This window comes from Rhinolophus ferrumequinum, chromosome 21 (assembly GCF_004115265.2).
Source record: "Rhinolophus ferrumequinum isolate MPI-CBG mRhiFer1 chromosome 21, mRhiFer1_v1.p, whole genome shotgun sequence".
In the NCBI taxonomy this organism is placed as follows: domain Eukaryota; kingdom Metazoa; phylum Chordata; class Mammalia; order Chiroptera; family Rhinolophidae; genus Rhinolophus; species Rhinolophus ferrumequinum.
Window position 1 is genome coordinate 12959085 of NC_046304.1, and position 18929 is coordinate 12978013.

General features: G+C 44.2%; 2 protein-coding genes across 6 annotated transcripts; one reads left to right on the forward strand and one right to left on the reverse strand.

Moving 5' to 3' along the window:
• The first annotated feature begins 81 nt into the window (after positions 1–81).
• RPAIN (RPA interacting protein) lies at positions 82–13834 on the forward strand. Of its 5 annotated transcripts, none has more exons than XM_033089558.1 (7): positions 82–186; positions 1791–1961; positions 2996–3056; positions 4951–5062; positions 5201–5264; positions 6428–6568; positions 13020–13834. In XM_033089558.1, the coding sequence occupies exons 1-7, from the start codon at positions 109–111 to the stop codon at positions 13230–13232; spliced, it is 840 nt and encodes a 279-aa protein (XP_032945449.1). In that variant the 5' UTR covers positions 82–108; the 3' UTR covers positions 13233–13834. The 5 variants fall into 5 exon arrangements, 3 of the variants coding, with proteins under 3 accessions (XP_032945449.1, XP_032945450.1, XP_032945451.1); XM_033089559.1 differs by lacking the exon at positions 13020–13834 and adding an exon at positions 9718–9864; XR_004421255.1 differs by lacking the exons at positions 4951–5062; positions 5201–5264 and having other exon boundaries at positions 13020–13151.
• C1QBP (complement C1q binding protein) lies at positions 9952–15474 on the reverse strand. The gene is made up of 6 exons (XM_033089557.1): positions 15163–15474; positions 14408–14558; positions 12203–12296; positions 10846–10941; positions 10488–10610; positions 9952–10343 (listed from the first exon to the last, which is right to left on the reverse strand). The coding sequence occupies exons 1-6, from the start codon at positions 15386–15388 to the stop codon at positions 10194–10196; spliced, it is 840 nt and encodes a 279-aa protein (XP_032945448.1). The 5' UTR covers positions 15389–15474; the 3' UTR covers positions 9952–10193.
• Positions 15475–18929: the final 3455 nt, after the last annotated feature.

Consider the following 18929-nt stretch of genomic DNA (forward strand, 5'->3'; position numbering starts at 1 on the left):
AGAATTCCCTGCCGCGTAGTGCGATCAGCAACCAGAAACTATAACTCCCAGGGTTCTGCGCGCACCCAGGGGGCGGGGATTTCTGGCGGCGACTTCCGCGAAGAGGAGATGGCAGAGCCGTCTGGGTCTCGGCACCGCTCGCTGTACAAACTGGGCTCGCCTCCTTGGAAAGAGGCTTTCAGGCAGGTGAGGGTGGCGCTTGGGAAGCCTTGACTGGGCCGTCGTCACTCCTGTAATTCGTCCCAGGAGTCGCTCCTTTCTGTGCCTTCGCCTCAGCCCAGCCGGGTGAGGCAGGTGCCGGGAGCGCCTGGCTTGTGAAGGTGGACCTGGGGCTCAAGTCTCCCACCGTAGGTCTGGGCCTTGGCCACCGCCCGGCCGCCTCCCGGAGTTTCTAGGTGTGGGATTAGCCTGGGCCGGCTCAGTCCCAAGGAACCTTATTTTTGGATTTGGGTTTGTTTTAAATTTGAAGTGTGGTCATGGCCACCCATCTGCAACCTGCTGTTGGGTAGGTGGGCACCGAGAGAGACACTTTGTACATCGTATACGTAACCTCACCCGCGAGAGAAATTATTTCTGTTCAAGAGAGAGCGTCTATTCAGAAGAACCTCAGTTACAAAGTCTTAGCAGACTTGTACCTCATCTCAGTTCTGACCTAGTCTGAGATCAGCATGGTCCCTATAAGTAATATTGCCTATGTCCACAGGAATTCCATAAGTGGTGGATATACTATCCCAGGAAAATAATCTGATGCTAGAAATGTCTGTTGACATCAGAGTTGCTCAACCGTGGCTATTGACATTTTGAGGAAGATAATTATTTGTTGTGAGAGGCTGCTCTGCATTGTAGAATACTTAGCAGAATCCCTGGCCTCTACCCATTGGATGCCAGTGGCCCTAGAAGTAGAGTTATGACAACCAAAAATGTCTCCAGGCATTGCCAGACGTCTCTTGTGGGAAAAAATTGCCCCAAGTTGAGAAACACTGTTGTGTAGGGAGGTGGCTACTAGGGTTTCCAGGCGGGAATTCTTGCCTGTTCTCAGGAATATTTTTCACTTTCCCATTCCCAAATCCCAAGATGTAAACTGTTTTCTGTTCTCTACAATGAATCATTTCCACAAAGTGACGGCCAATACTGCCAACCACCTGGGTTCAAGGAGCTGATTTTCCCGATTTCCCGACCACCTTTTCTCGGGATTCAGGAACGGAAAAGTGAAAAAGTTCCCAAGCACGGGTGGGAATTCCCGCCCAGAAACCATAGCGATAAATACGACAAATGTCTAAGAGATACATTGTGAGTTGTGCGTTTATTTCCCATTGTGGGTATTACTGGGTTCAAGGAGCTGATTTTCCCGATTTCCTGACCACCTTTTCTCAGGATTTGGGGATGGGAAAGTGAAAAAAATTCCTGAGAAGGGGTGGGAATTCCCACCTGGAAACCCTAGTGGCTACCATAGCCACTTATCTAGAGCAGCCAGATTTTGGAAACAACCGAAATGCCCTGTAATAGGACAGTGGATGCTGAACTATTATCATCCAACCTTGAAGGAAGCTGGCATTGAAGATAGAACATGAAATATGGGATCTGCAAATTCATAAACAAGGCATTGTAATTTCATCTATCTATATGTGCAAAAGGAAGAGAATGTACAAAATTAACAATCGTTAGAATTATAGTTGAAATTTTTTGTCCATAAATTTCCTTTCATGTTTTAACAACTAAGAGTTTCTTTTTTAATGGAATTGCTTCTCTCATCCACCCCCACCTAACCCCCATTTTCTCCTTCTTCCAAGGGATGCCTGGAAAGAATGAGAAACAGCCGGGAAAGGCTCCTGAACAAATATCGCCAGGCTGGAGGCAACAAGCCAGGGAGAGCTCAGAACACCTTTCTAGTGCAAGAGGTGATGGAAGAAGAGTGGCATGCTTTGCAGTCAATGGAAGGCTGTCCAGAGGCCTTGGCTCAGGTCAGGCTGGAATATGTGTTTTCAGGGAGGGTGCTGTAACATCCAGAATGCCCAGTGTCCTGTCTCTACCAATTTCCCCATGTTCTCTAAACCCATGTACTCTGAAGTCCTCCAATCAGGATTCTAAGAGTCTTTAACCCAGCTTCTAATATCTTTAATGCCAGACTCTTCTAGAATAATGGTTCCTAAACACCAGACTGTTGACCTGCTGCATCATTGCATTATAATCACTTATGAAACTTAAAAAGACAGTAATTTCACTCCTTGGCTCCATCCCTGGAAGTTTTGATTCAGTAGGGGTGGGCTAAGGAATCTTTCTTTTTAAAAAGGTCTCCAGGAGCTTTCTGAATTCTAATCTCAGCCAAAGTTGGGAGCTGAGTATGGCTAGGAAACCATGTACCACGTGTCAGGAAGAGTACTGGATTGGAAGTCAGGAGCTCTGGAATTTTGACCCTGATTTTCCTATTGGGTCTAAACTCCACTCTGTCCTTTTGTTTGAGCTTTAGTTTTCACATTTATGAAATGAAGACAATAATGTCAGCATTGTGAGTACTGCATAAGAAAACATGGGAAACTGCTTTGAAAGCATCAAGGCTTTCTATAATAACGGTGCATTACTCAGTGCCTTCTATGTGTCCTATAGTATGCAAAAGGTTTGTGTTGTGTAATCACAGCTAATACTCACAATGACCTTCTCAAATAGGTTTTATTCCCACTTTATAGAAGCCCAAACTGAGGTTTGCAGAGGTTAGGAACTTTCTAGCAGTCACATAGCTTTGGCAGAACCAAATACTTAGCTGCTGCCCTATATGGTCTCCTCCAAATTAAGTGCTATTGTTTTGTCATTGGGTAGTTTAATCATTTGTTGATGACTTCTCAGCATGACCACATTACTCCATTGTCAGCATAGTCTGCAGAAGAACTGGACTGATTTCTCCCTGGGTTCTTCAAACTAGCCTCCAAGCATGAATCATTGTAGGGCTTGTCAGCTGATTATAACTTCACACCTCTGATGATCCTACTTTCTCTTGCAGTTGGAGGAGCTGGTGGACTTGGCTGTGCTGGAGGAAGTCCAACAGGAGCTGATTGACCAAGGTGACCTCTGGGAGTGGTCCTCTGGGAGTGGTCCTTCCTGCCTAGATCTCGCTGTTCTAATGCTGACCTTTTTTCTAAACAGTTAGTTCTTAACTCCCCTTCCTCTACTTCCATCTGCAGTCAAGTGTCCAGAAGTTTGTTTTTGCTCTGAAGTCTTGGCTCTCTGTCTTCTCAGTAATAAGAGTCTGCAGTATGTTAGGCCTTATGCTCAGACTTCTCATTCCATGCTTGTTTTCTCCTTATGACTACCCTACAAGGCAGCATGAGACAGAAGAGAGTGGAGTGGTATCTTACACAGGTTGCACAGCTAGTGGTTTGGAAGCACAATCAATTTTGTGAATCCAGTTCCCATGTTTATTCTACTATCCCACAGTACCTCTCTATTAATAGATTACTATCACCTTGCAGGATATAGTGCACGATCAGATCTCTTGTGCTACCTAATTTAAGTGCCTTCTCTCTCATCTGTTCTTTACTGACTCCCCAGGGCCTTGTGAGTGTCCACTCCCTGAGGCATTCATAGCACCATAGAGTGCATAAGTTAGCACCTTATATAATTAAGTCATTTATTCCACATAGCCCTATCTTGACTAGGCTTGGTTTTTATCATCTGTAAAATACAGTAGACCCACCCTGTAAGTCTGTTTGTAGGCCTAAATAATATGTGTAGAAGACTTAGAGAAGTACCTGGCATATAGAAAACTTTCAACAAATGATAGATACTATTAAGAGGATGCAAGCCTAGACTCTTGAGCCAGACTGCTAAAAATTCACTTCTCAGCTCTGCCACTGTAACTTACGTGGTACCGGGCAAACCACTTAATCTCCCTGTGCCTCAGTTTCTTCCTCTTTAAAATAAGGATAATAATAGTGAAGAAGTTAATATATATAAAGGACTTGAAACAGCGTTTGGCACATAGTAAGTGCTCTGCAAGTGTTAGTTGTTATGACTCGTATTATTGACTTCAGTTAGACTGTAGATTTTTTTACTTTAGTTATCTTTTTTTTATTGATTCACCCTTACCTACAAAACCTATCTTCGTGGTGAAACATAGGACTCACTAAATATTTCTTTGGGGGTATATTTAACTAAAAGAATCTGAAGTGATAAGGATTTACTGTGTTCTGCCATACTCAGTCATAAGGAATACTCTAGAACAGAGCTTGGCAAACTTTCTGTGAAGGGCCAGATAGTAAATATTTTAGGCTTTGTGGTCTATGCTTTCTCTGTTGCAACTACTCAGTTCTGCTGTTGTAGTATGGGAACAGCTATAGACAATACATAAATGAGCATGGCTATGTTCCAATAAAACTTTATTTAAAAAAAAAACGAAGGTGTGCTGGATATGGCCTGTGGGCTGTGGTTTGCTGACCCCTGCGCTAAAGTCTAGACTGTATGTTCCTCAAGAGCAGGGACTAGTCTTTTTCATCTTTGTACCCCATGCCTACCACTTACTAGGTATTACTGCATGTTTGCTGAATGAATGAACACACAGATTCTGAGTATATAGACATTAGGGAACAGATCACTTTAGACTCAGCAGGGCGGGCCTGGAGTCAGAATTCAGTGCCCTGTAAGTGTCAGCTTCCTCCAGCTGCCCCTGGGACCCTGTATACCTCTGCTCTTAGGGCCTTCGTAGATGTGTGTGAAAGCTTTCTCCTTGTCCCTTAGCCTTGTCACCACTTCACCTCTTGTGCTCATAAGAGGACAGACAGGGCAGGAACCCAACAAGAGGAAGCTTGACAGAGCAGTAAATACCTCGTGATTGGCAGTGTGATTTTGCCTGAATTTTTCTCTTGTGTGGATGAACCTTTGAAGGTGAAGCTTAGCATTCAAGACAGGGCAATGTGGCTGAAGCATGATGAAGCACTCCAACTGTCCATTGCCTTGCAGAACAGTCCATTATCAGTGAATATGAGAAGAGCTTGCAGTTTGATGAAAAGTGTGTCAGCATCATACTGTCTGAGTGGGAAGCAAACTCCCTCATCTGTCCTGTGTGTACAAAGTAAGAGTTTTCCAAACCTTTTCAGCATTATTGGTTTCCACCCCCACTCCAAGGTGAGTGGAAATACCCCCTGCCTAAATCTGTTGGGGATCCTGGTCTGTTTGCCATGAAGCTCTGGGATCCCAATTCTGCCTCTAGGTACAACCTGAGAATAACAAGCGGTGTGGTCATGTGTCAGTGTGGCCTGTACATCCCATCTCATGTAAGTGTTCCACACGCAGATTTTGGGTCACCTCTTTCTACATATTTCTACTTTCTTTACGAATTTTCAGTGGTGTGCTGGAGCCAGCTATGCACGTCTTCTCCCAACTCATGTTCAGTTCGCACTGGTAGCTTGCAATCAGCCACGGTGAGAATATACGAGTATACAGCATGAAACTTAGCAAGCACCTCACCTCAGGGTGTTTCCTGCTCCCTCCCCCGAGCCATTTGTTAAACACTTAATTACTGTACCACTGCTTAAGATCTTCATAGAGAGCCCAGTTTAGAATTCAAAACACTCGTATCTGATTGTCCATGAAAGTTTTCCATATATGAAGACACGCCTACATTCAGAAGTTAAGCTTCAGTGATCTTAAAATACAGAAGGAGCCCTCTTATCTGACATGATGGGGACTGAAAGTTTGTCACTTGGTTAAAGTGGAGAGTTATAAAACTGAAACATTTTATAGTAAGTTTCAAACATATAAATTTGTTTGCCAGTCCTTTGAGTGGGGCTTTGCTGATTGGAGAGCTGAGTCTTTTTTACATAAAACACTCTTATGCAAAGTCTGGATTTCCAGTTTTGTTTCTGTAAAGCGCATCAAGAAGCTGAATCCACAGCTTTAGGATTTTTCCTCCCTATCTTTTACCTAATTCAACAGCTTTTTTTTTTTCTTAAGCAACTCATATTTTTGAATGTTTTCTAAACATCCCACTTATTATCACAAAAAAACCAAAACTTTATTTTCTTTCTCTTATTTTGTTGGTTTACATAACATGTAATTAAATTACTCTCAGTTACAGTAGCAAGTTCAGTTAGCACAAACAGATACTAACCAGGCGCTGCTGGCGCTTGATACGGGATCCATTTGGCTGGTGGAGGCTGAAGCACAAGGGAGGCTCTGAGTGTTCCCAGCGCTGTCAGTGGCAGTGTGTTTTGTAGCAGGAGTAGAGCGCATTGATTGTACTTGGAGAGGCGATAGATGGAGACTGGTTAAGAGATCTTTTTAGTATAGTCGTGAGCCAAGTGCATTTTTAGAGGTCCGAGGAATTAAACCGTCACATTGAGTTATGGTTATATGGGTTATGAGGAATCAGGATTTTGAACCTGTGGACTATGAGGTAACTAATATTAGGTTGTAGTTTAACTTTTTTGTTTTTTAGTCTCCAGAATTGACAGAGCAGCAACTCCGCGCCTGTTTAGACGCCAGTGTGAATGAGCACAGTGCACACTGTCCCCACACACCTGAATTTTCAGTCACTGAAGGGACAGAAGAAAAGTCCAGTCTTCTCATGAGCTGTCCGGTAAGCCTCTCATGGGACCCACTGGTAAGAGTGGGTCAGTGTTTGGTTTTTCCGCCCTGGTAGAAATAGCCTGGAAACAGGTAAATGTTTAAAAATGTGGTTTATTCTCTGAGGAGTTTACGGGAATGGAAAAGTAAGGGTAACAAGTCAGTTCACCTAAAAGGCCAATCTTTCCCTGAAAGGGGAAGGGACAGAGGCAGCACAGAATCGTGGAAAGTGCATTGGTCTGTAATTAGGAAGCCGGCTTCACTATCTACTCTTGTTTGATTGGCAGTTGTGGTCTTGGATGAAGCTGATTTTTTCATATTCATGAGACCTACATAGGCCATCCTGCTACCAGTTTTGTAGAAGGCTACAGAACAGGAAGCACAGCAGGGCAGCATCAGGCTTGTCTCTTCAGCAAGAATCTTCACAGAGGATCAAGGGCTAGTCTCTAGTCCCCTAGGTGACAACTCAGGTGTGACGGAACAGGACCACACAAGTGGTTTAGAAGCTTAAGCTTACTGTAGGAACCAGTAACCCTTACAGTAATCTATGGATATAGCTTCCAGGGGAACTTGGGGATTGTGAGCACTCTGCACTTAAGGAAGTCCAAAACTATGGTTTCCTACTGGGTATTTATAGTTAATTCGTAGCCCTCTCATTCCAGCAGTTGTTATTACAAGCAGTACTGCCTACTAACATAGATAACATTTCCTTTTATCACGTTTTTTTCTTAAGTTATTTAATTCTACTCATTCATTAAAAAAAAAAAAATGTATTGAGGACGTTTTAAAATTCTAAAGTATGCATTCTCTCCCAGAGCTCTAGGGTTAGTGATTAAAAGAAGAATACAGAAAACAGGTATAAGTACTCCTGGAGAGCTCTAAAGGGAGGGGCTGTGGGAGTTCAGAGGAAGTGATCTCATTTATGGATGAAGGCTTCCCAGAGGAGGCATTTAGCCTTGGCTTTGAAGAGTGGAATAAGATTTGGACATGTAGATATGGCGAGTTGGGGTAGGAGCTTGAGTGTAAGATCCCCAAGTAGAAGAACAAGGAGACAGAAAATTGTGGATCATGTATGGAGAGCATCACATTCTGCTTAGCTGGCAAATTGGGTTCTTGAGGGAGAGAAGAGCCATGATCTGATGAGAAAGTCAATACAGTAGCTGTAAATGTGAGATGTTTTGAGTCAGAAACAACATTTAAGAGGCTGCCCCAATTCTCTGTGGGAGAAGTGGAGCTTGAACTTACACAGTAAAAGGGGTGGAATGGATATGAGAGGCTTAGAAAGTGAACTGATGCAATTCTGTAGCTGCAGATGTCAGGGTGGAGGAATCAAAAAAGACGCAAGGTTTCAAGGCTGGGTAACCAGGCAATGGCGGAGCCATCTATGAAAGACAAGGTTTATGCAGAGAATTCTGGAGTTCGAGTGTGGACATGTTGAATTTGAGATTTCTGTGAGACACCAGGTTGGGGTGCAGTTAAGAATGTAGGAATAGAGGTGAGAGGGATAACTTTAGAAGTCGGTTGTTTCCGTCTGATTGCCAAAAGTAGCAGATGAGATGACACAGCTAGAGGAGGACTTGTAGAAAAGGCCAGTGATGTATTCTTGGGCATTGCCTACATTTAGGGTGCAGGGGAACAAGTGGAGCTTTAGTGGAGATGGAAGAAAAGAGGCTGGAGAATGGAAGTGTGGGAGGCATGGACATGTCCGAAAGTAAGGCGTGAGTGGGTAGCAACGCTCACCCCAGAGACTGAAGTAGACATTGGTGACTTCATATAGATGAGTTCAGTGGAGTTAAAGAGTTAGGTCGCTACTACCAGATTTCAGTTTTAGACATTTGAGTCAGTAGGGAGCCCAGAAGTAGAAACAGTAACTGGAGAGTAGTTTTTCCAAGAAGTTTAGCCATAACGAGGAGGAAAGGTGTTAACTTGGCTTTTAAGAAGGAAGAATGTTTGAGTGCATTTGTAAATTGAGGAGGATTCACTGGAGGGTTACTGTAGGGAGTGGGGGTGGGTAGTTAAATGAGGAAACAAGGGCCAGACCTACCAGAAGGGATGGGATTGTGGGGAAGGAGGACAGAATTACACTTATTGAACACTTAGCTATGAACCAAGTGTTCTACACATCATTTCATTTCGTCATGAGGTGGATATTGTTCCCAATGTTAGGGAACAGGAAGCAGATTCAGGTAAGTGAGGTGATTCGGCGAAAGTTGCACTGCTAAGAAAAGATAGAGCTGGTATTGGAGCCCAGGTCTCAGTGGTCCAGCACCCCTGCTTTCCCAGAGTTCACCATTTTAAAAGGTAGATCATTTGGAATGCTCTAGAATTCCAGTGTGCCACTTGACATCTGGTTTTACTTATGGGGAAATCGAGGACGGTTGGGTTCAAGATCCAATGACATCAGGCTGTAGGGTGATTCAGGATAGAGGTCAAGGATGAAGACAGGTGTGGGTTACAGATGGGTACATATAGCCATGAGGACTTGGAGTATTTGAGATGTGACAGGGACCATGGTCTAGTAGTCATGGGGATGGGATGTGCTAGACTACCAGAAAGCCAAGTATATTACTTATGGAAGTGTCGAGTCAAAGTTAAGCACAGGATTCCTTAGCACAGTGATGGGGCTGAGTTGTCAAGGAACCACCAGCTTTATGTTCACGTGCTTACTGTATTAGGGGTGAGCAAGGAAGGAAGGTGTGCTAGAATTAATGGATATCCAAGTTGATTGTAGGGAGCATGCGTGGTTTGTAGCTCCCTGTGGCATAAGCCTGTTTCAATCTTGTGATACCCTGAAAGGACCTCACCTCCTTGCTGGACTGTAAAAGCTGCCAGCTCACAGAAGTTTTTCCTCTTTTTGGTCCAGGGTTTCCTGAGGGTGAGGGTATTTGATCAGTCCATCTCCAGGATTTAATCTTAGCTTGAAGACTATGTTTCTGCTGATGGTTTCAAAGGTAGTTTTGAGGCCACAGGACTATGTCCAGCAAAGCCTGGACAGGGCTTATGACTGGCCTCTGACGACCATACCACCTGTTTCCTAATTGTAACTTAAACTCAGCACTATCTCATATGTAGGAATTCTACTTGCAGCACGTCATTACTGATTACAGCTTTTAACCATAGATTTAGAGAAAACAACATAAGCTTTTTTCTATTTAAATCCAGGCTTGCGATACTTGGGCTGTGATCATCTAAAGCCAGGCTTTACTCACATCGTTCTACTGGGTTGGAAACAATGTATTCCATCTGAGAAGGGGCCTTGTAAATACAAACTTTTCATTTACAACTTATTTTGTATTAAAACTTTTTTTAAAAAAGAACTTTTCAAAGTCTCTACTCTGGGTGTTTTGTAACGCAGTTTGAAGGGGGAAGGAATAGAAACAGAAAAGACAAATCACCTGAGAGGAGACAAACCAATTTTATTGTCCATCATTATGATATACAAAAAACTAGAAATAATAGATTTGTAGGGAAGAAATAAATGAATAGTAAATAAGAGGGCAACAGAAATAATTTAAATTTGAATTATTTTCCATGATTAGGAGGAAAACCATTTCAATGCACATGTCTGGCTTCAGAGTAGGTTTTGTTCACTGGCCAAAGCCTGCCATAAAGTGAAGGTGTTCAGTGTCCTGTCTGTTCTACTGGCTCTTGACAAAGCCTCTGAGGTCTTCAAGAAAAGTAATGTACTCCTGGTGCTCCAGGGCCGTGCTGAGCTCCACCAGCTCATCAGCAAAAGTGTTGTCCACCCCTCGGTCCGCAAGAAAATCCATTAAGTGGTCGTATAAGGCCTATAGGAAAAACATTTACTACTTAAAAAAAAAAAAAAAGACTTCATCTGTAACATTTACTAATTAAAATGCTTCTTGGTCTCTCCTTGGATTATGGGTACCCCCCGCAAGGCCCAAGAGCACCCCATCTTATCAAGCACTCACCCAGTCCAGGGAATCTGTGTTGAGTGTATAATTTGTGTCCTTCCATTCCGACTCGCCAGTGGACTGAAAGCTCACTTCCCTGATGGAGAAAATGTCACTCTCATCCTCTTCTTCTTGCCCAACCTGATGAGACACAATAGTTGGGGAAACTGAAGGGTTTTCCAGGACAAGCCAGACTCATGCAAAGAAAAGGACTATTTACAGGTTAAAACTCACCAGACTTTAACCTTGCTCCCTGACTCCCCATACCTCTACTCCCCTGCTTTGCTGGCCTAAACTAGAAAAGGGACCAGTAAGATCTCTGGAGGCCCTCCTTGTCCCCAGGGATGCCAAGGTGCTAGGACTCCATCCTACATACCTCATCTTCTGGGTAGTGACAGTCGAGCACAAGGGTCTTCTTGCCACCACTCTTTATTACTTCAACCACGAAATTGGGAGTGGATGTCAATTCAGGCTGGGGAAACAAGAACAAGTCAGCACATGCCATTGTTGGCAGGGGTGGGTTGGATGCCTGGACCAAAGGTCTCAGACAATTCAGGGGGTTTGGCAGCCACCATTATCAGGATATTATTTAGCCATTGTTAAAGTCTCATTCTACAGTGTTTCTAAATAAGGAGCCTAGAATCTTTATTTAACATGGGGTATTAAAGCCACATACTGGCTTATTCAGGAGACTGGGATGAATTCTTCCTATTGATCTTCTAAAGACTATGTTTTAGAGGGCAGAGTACCCTATATTTAGAACAGTCACCTCTATTAGCACCCTAAATAATATACTAGGTTTAGAATTAAGAGATCTGAATTCCAGCCCCAGCTATGTGCCAATTAACTGAGGTCTTGATCGTTCCTTATTCTTCCTGGGCCTTTTTCTCCATAAACTGCGAAGCTGGCCTAAAGCTCTAAGATCTCTTTCCAACTGACTATTTCAGGATCTTCCTATGGCCCAGGACCAAAGGCCGGTGCACCTGGCTAACTGGCAGTCCTATGTATGAATAATCACAGTCACTCGCCCTTTGATGGTGAGCCATCCAATGTCAAAGAGATCCTAGTTAGGGTAGCTGAGACAGCAACACAGCAGGGATCTGTGCTAGTTCATGAGACAATACAGATGCCTGCTTAGTCAGAAAGTCTGGAGACCCTGTGGCCCTCATACCAGCTGGTTTCTAGGCTAGACACACCGCTTCCTAAAATGTTTGAAGTCTGGTCACCATCCAGGTCCAACCAACAGGGCCAGCAACATAAGCAAAGACGTTGCCAAAATCTCTGGTGTTAAATTAAATCTGATGCCCCTGGCTTTGCTACTTTGGTTAAGTGGCTGGTGTTTTTATTACCAGCCTGTGATGTGTTAGAACATCCCTCACTTGGCAACACTCCAAATGATAATCTCTGATTATCAAACACCTTCCCATTGTGGAAGGGTTAAAACCGTTTCCATTCCTTTCCATTTGGAGAACACAGGCCAAACTATAAATCCGAAGCTTGCAGATGGTAATTTACTCAGTCCCTGGGAAAGAAAAGGGGCCATACATTATCCCTGGGGCCAAAGGAAACTGCTGCTCTGCAAGTAAAAGTCCCAAGGATGGTTATCCTTTGCATTCTCCTCTCTTAATTTCTCTAGCATTAGAGAAATTAAACAAAAACACTGCTCCTCTAAGCCCCGGGAACAGCCTATCAGAATTCTGAGGTAAAGGCTGGTTATAGGGTTACAAGCTTACCTCCTGTTCTTCAACCTTCTGCCCTTGGGATGGCTGTTCCTCCCCATCATATGTGGGTGGGATACTATTGTTAATGTTGAAAGTGACAGTGATCCTAGAAAGGCAAAAGAAAACACATCAGAAAGAATATAGTTCTCTTTTTTTTCAGTTACAGTTGACATTCAATACTAGTTTCAGGTGTACAGCATGGTTAGACATGTATATAATTTATGAAGTGTTCCCCTATAAGTCTAGGAACCACCTGGCACCATACATCGTTATTACAATATTGGCTATATATATGCTATGCTGTACTTACGTCCCTATGACTATTTTGTAACTGCCAATTTGTACTGCTTCTTAATCCCTTCACCGTTTTCACCCAGCTCCTCAACCAGTTCCCCCGTCTGGACAGGGTAGTTTTAACTGAGTAGTTAAATAAGTATGGAAACCTGCTAGTTAAAAATATGTATTGAAACAAAGTCTCTAACCTAGCTGTCTTTACATGTGAATTATTTACAGACCTTCCAGAAAAGCCTGGGTGCCTACATCTTACCTAAGATGGATTCAGCAGGTCTCAAGTGTGCCTACTATGTGCCATCTGCTGGAAGTCAAACTAACAGGCCCCAGTTTATCTCAGCTAAAACGAGCATGTGTGATCAGGCCAGCATCCCAGGGCTCACTGCCATCTTGTATCCACTGGTGGTCTCATGGCCACAGCCAGCTGACATTGCTCACTGTTGTCCTTCCAGGGCATCTTCCAGCGGCAATGAGCAGCTGAGAAGCGGGTGGGATGGAATAGATGTCTCTTTTAAAAAGCTTTTTTTTTCTCCATCAGAAAATCTGCCCCTTGGAGGAAAGGAAGGAGCACTGGAGGGTTGCATCAGCTAAGGACCAAGAGCAGCCCTGGCCCCAGGAAGGGGAAGCCTCACAAAGAACAATAAGCTGCAGTACAGTCCTTCTTCAGAGTACTTGTGGGAAGTTTTATAACCACAAAGCAGGCCAGAAACACCAATTAATGAACAATTTCAAGGTACAAGAATCCACCTAACAAATCACGTTCCAAAGTTTGAGTCAAAATTAGAAGTGATGTGAGATTTGAAACACTGCTGGGCTGCCCAACTCCAGCAGGCATTATGTGCACACAACAGCACACTGTAAACGTGTGGCCTCGGGAGCTGTGCCAACCAGCTGCCTTGCTAGGAAGCCGCTTTCCCATAAGAACAATGACGGTCTGAGGTTCAGCCACAAAATCTGTCTGATCTGCAATGTGATGACCAAGTTGAGCTCCTAGAACAGGGGTGTCCAAACTTTTTTTAATGTTTTTCACCAAGGGCCATATTCGGTAAAATACACAAACAAACAGCCGGGCCACTTACTCGAGGTGAAGTACGTATTGCCTCACTTGGTTTATTTAAGTAAACTAAATATACTTTTTGGAATGTCCTGCGGGCCAATTAACAATGGATTGTGGACCACAGTTGACCGATGGGCCGCAGTTTTGACACCCGTCTTAGAACATAATTTATAATGCCCCCAAACTGGCCATGACTCACCCTAGGAAAACGGTTTAGGTGAAAATTACAGAATTGACCTACTTGTATATGTGGGGAAAAACACAATATGCCACTACGCCAAAAAAAAAAAAAAAAAGCCAGAACCCTACTTCAGAAACATATCTAGACATCCACTCGAAACGGATCATAAAAAGAGCTAAGCTAGGTCAAAAGCTCCCCACCCTTCTAATGACAACCATTTACTACACTGGAATCTCATCCTGTTCCATATGAGTTGCATGTCTTGCATTTTCATTTACTGTAAACATCAGGAAGCAGGGGCCTTGTTTTACTCAGAGCCTGTAGTGTAGTGAATCAAGCACTGTAAACCTGCGATCTAACTGATGCTGTCATTACGATAGGAATTTCTGAATGTGCATGCCTAGAGGCAGGGCATGGCCTCCGCCACCAGTAGGGGTTTACTGAATGAGCTGTTTCTGCTGGGCACCGCTACATGCTTTTGTGCTACCTCCTTACTGTCTCCTTAGTAACCAGCCCACAGGAAATTTGTGTGCAATGAATGAACTACCAGGAACTTAGGAAATTATCCAAATGAATCCTTCTGTCTCTTGGAAACTATGTATCAAAGTACCTGCCTTAACTCAAGCTGTTCTGGGGATGACCTGGGGCAGGGACATGGGTTTAGGCCCCTGGAGCCCACCATACTTACTTTTCTCCAGCAACATTCCGCACTAATTTGGCTTCTGTCCCATTCACTTCCAGCTCCCAACCTCCAGACATCTTGGGGAGAGACTTATGCTTCTGTATCTTCTTTTCCTCCTTAATTTCATCACTCAGGAATTCAACAAAAGCTTTGTCTCCTACAACGAAAATCCATTAAAATACAGAAAAAGAAAAGCCCATCAGTTTAAAACGTACAAATGACCCGGGTTACTCTAGCCAGAAATCTGGACTTGGACTGTTAATAATCATTCTCTGGGAACTTAGTCCAACTCACATCCACTAAGCCTCAGTGTCCTTCTCTGTAAAAATGCTGTAATACTGTCAGTGGGAAGCCGAGCTATATTCTGGAAAAGTGATTTGCAACAACGAACTCATTATCATTACCACGTTTCACACAAAGCACGAGTTCCCAATTACCTTCTCCCACTCGCCAAGTCATAACCACGTTACTTTCAACCACAACCTTGGGCCTTCCTTAAATTCCATTTTTGAGACTAAGTTTAAAGTCGGTTTCCAGGATTTAATTGTACATCTCACCCTAAAATGAAACACTTAGCGGACAGGAAAAAGGGGAAATGTGATCACACGTGGGTTTCATCCTCTGGTTGCCCAACACTGGGAAAACGTTTCGGACCTCGCGGGGCCGCTCTGGGCGGCCCACTCGTGGTCTACACTTCCCGGACCCCCACCCCATTCAGGAAATCTACCCCTCACGGCCCCGGCCCACGTGCGCGAACTCACCTTCCGTGTGCAGCGCGCCGCAGCCGCAGGAGCAGGGTCTGCGAGGCCGCAGGAGGCTGGGCAGTCGCGCAGATCCCGAGCGCACGCTGAGGAACCCAAAGGGCCGGGCGCACGGCCGGGGCGCGGGCTGCAGCAGCGGCCTGAGCGGCGGGAAGGGCGCGGCGGCGCGGAGGCCGGCGACGGCGGAGCCCAAGGCTCGGGGCACGCAGCGCAGCAGAGGAAGCATCGCGAAAGCTGCAGCGGACACGTGCGGCTGAGGACGACTCGGGCCAAGGCGTAACCGGACCGAGCTCACCGCCGGAAGTCCCGCCCTCGACCAGGAAACGCTTCCGCAGCGTCGCTTTGCGGGTCAAACGCGGTGGGTAGGACTGCCCCCTCTGCTTGGGGGCGGGGGGCGGCGCGTTCCTGAGCAGCGTCCGGGGGAGGCCTCAAATCCGGTAGCTAACTTTTTATCTGATCAGCAGGCCTGAGTCTGGTGTGCAGCTTTCTGTTTGATTCGCCAGCATCACTTGTCTCCAGCAGCTGCTTACACTTTCCAAATTTCCATCTACTGGTCTGAAAGCACGCCAGGCTGTGACTTCGCAGAACGCACTCTTGCCACCTCCAACAGCTTACAAAGACTAGCCTTCAAGGTCATCTCCTTTAAGATGCCTTCCTGTAACCTCCTCCTCTCTTCCGTGATAGGAACTCACGCCGGCGCATGCCCCGCCGCTACCCTTCAGTCTTTTCTCAGGAGAAACCTCCTGGCACTGCTGGTTTACCTGGCAGCCTCCCCTCACCCCCACCGGACTAGGAGTACCCGAAGGGCAGGATCCCTGGTTAATTCCTGCCACCTTCCCTCTCCATACCCTCCAACCTTAACCTTGCTCTCAGATTCTGATGGGACATTATTTTGGGGGGTGCAAGAAGCCATGGCTTACGTCAGATTTAGGTTAAGAACCGATGTTCCTACTTTAACAGGACACACAGGATATATAAGGTACCAAAAAAGTGAGTCTTCCCCAATTAGTGGCAAAGTTAAGATGAACAATATATTCTAAACAGCATTCTGTAAAGTGAAAGAAGACTCAAGATAGAAGCCATACACACCATGTACAAGATTCACTTTTAATGGATGTAAATCATGTGCAAATTTGAGCATTATATACAAGAACTGATGTTTTTATAGAGCTGTGTCTATTTGAACAAGACCAGATTCTCAAAATACAACACAAACCAGAATCAATTTGATTTTTCTGGTTTCTTTTTCTGCAGGTTATAATATTTTGATCAAATATAATCAAATCCTTGCTCCCCCACAGATGCAGTGTTCCTTTACATGCTCAAGATGCCTGGCCACGGTTCCAAGCAGTTCTTGATAGCTGGATTAAATGTATGTATCATGGTACATAAAAAGTTTTACCCACAGAGCAAAAACTTGTCTCCATTCTGGCATCGTTTTACAACCAGCAGAAATGCAACGTTAAGTAAGGGTTCTTAACAAGGACCGGCTGTTGGCAGTTCTTTCCCATAATGAAGTCTGTTCTCAGTGCCCTGGATGTTCCAGGCTCCATCGTTACTAGAAGACAGCTGAGGCATGCCAGTTGCTTGAAGATGCTTGTGAGAGCTAGTGATTCGCGCAGATATGGGTTTCACAGTTTAGAAGAGGTGTCACACCATCGTAAATTTGACGAATGGAAAAAGTAGCTCAAGATGATATTGCAACATTACTGTGAAACATTTAACTTTCTTAAGAAAGTTTAAGTTTAAAATGTGCTGTCCCCTGCAGCTCAATATAAATAACCATTTATTTCTTTGTTGTAATTTGTGGAGTCAGAATGGGTTTTCTAATCTGATTTAATCCCTGAGCAGCTATGTTAAAAATTAACTTTTTAAAAAGCCCAATAAAAAACTACTGTATTAAAACTCTACCAGAATGTTACAATGATAAACATATTTCTGTACAGAAACATTAAAGCTACTTAGAAGCTATTTACATTTATTTAGAAGGTATTTATCCCTATTCCTGCTCAGAAAAGAATTTATATTTCCAGAAACTCTTTAGGTACTTAAGTTGGACACAAATTATTCTAAGTTTTATTTGCCCCAGAGAACACCTCTCCATAGAGAATTGGCTGAGGAACATGATAAATCAGCCCACTCCCTATTTTTTACCAGCATGATGAATGTTTTATTAAAAATATTTTCTTTTACCCAGTCAGGCTAAACATCCTAGGCCTCTATTAAATAAATGAGAAAAACACACTTTAAAAACCTTTTGCAACAGTAAAAACAAGTCAATCTGAGGAAGAGCCAGCTAAGTCTAAGCATTCAATAAGACAGGGTATATAGGATCTGTGGAATCCTCTTTAGCCTAAACGTAACTGTTCCTAATATAATTAAATCACAAGTGCCCATACAGCCCTGAACACTAGATGAAAGCTTGACTTCTCAGGGCCACGGCTACTGCTCGAAAGCCTGAGCCAGGCTTAACATACACAAGCATGAACAGATGAGACCCAAAATGAGCTCCAGCAGGCTATGGTCTTGGAGAAGAGTTCAATGGATCCAGAGTGAAGAGACCATCCATTGTCGCTGAAGAGTCTCTCAGTTTAGCCCCCTGCCTATAAACTGCATGGTTCACTTTAAGTAATGACCAAAATACTGCACACATGTGTTTAGACCAATTAAGCACAATAAAAGGGCTAAGTCTTGGATTCTTCTAGGGCAAAACATTATCAGGGGAAAAATCATTTGCTTTCGATAATTAAACAGCCAAGAAGAACCTTTAGTGTCTTTTCCTTTCTCAAAATGAGAACAGAAAGACTGTGAAGACCTAATTCCCTCTGAGAAAAGTAGAAACAGGGTTAGAGAGGAGTGACTGGCACGGTTAGGAAGTAGCAAAGGCAAGTTGTCCCCAAGTCCCAAAGAAGAAAAAGAGATCATAGAAAATAAATAAGATCTAAGAATATAAACACCAGATGAGGTGGATGGGACGAGCTGCGCTAATGCTGTCTGGGTTCTCACTGACCCTTCGTCTCTCCCCTCCACCCACCCCAATAGCTGAGCAGGGGCTCTGACAGGAAAGAAATAGTTGAAGTATAGCACGGAGCCATTCCTTATGCTCACATATTTACATGGACCCAGTGACAGAGAAAATGGCAACTGGCTATGCTGGAAGCCATCACGATTTAAAAAATACAAAGCAACCCTCACCTGGGAAACTTCCACGGGTCCTGAAAGCACGGATGGGGACATGTGCCACAGAGGCACCACGGGCAAGGGGGCACCGCTCAGGAACCTGCGAGCTCTCCTGTACTGTTGTTCTCTGCTTGGAGGCAGGAGTCCACACACTGGGCAGGAGGCTCAACAGCGGCGGCCAGCCCACAGGTAAGAGGCAACAGCCCCTCCCTCCTGAAATTTCTGCAGATGCCAATCTCCGATGTTTTCTATTTAAAAACTTCATACAGCTAGACATTAAAATAGATCGAAGGACAACATCAGAGCTCTGTGACCGCCTATGGTCCCCTCCCAGAAAGTCCCCCTTAGTGACGAGAACTCGGGATTCTGTTGTACTCCATTCACATTATGTAAAAAGGAATAATACCTCATGCACGTTCACTGCGCGCCAGGCACAGCGCTGATGTGAAATGAAAGGGATACTTTCATTTTCTCTAAACCTCATGACACCAACCTTACAAGTAGTATTATTACCCCCACGTGGCAGATGAGGAAACTGAGGCTCAGAAGTTAACTACATCGCCCAGCAAGAACCGAAAGCATAATTC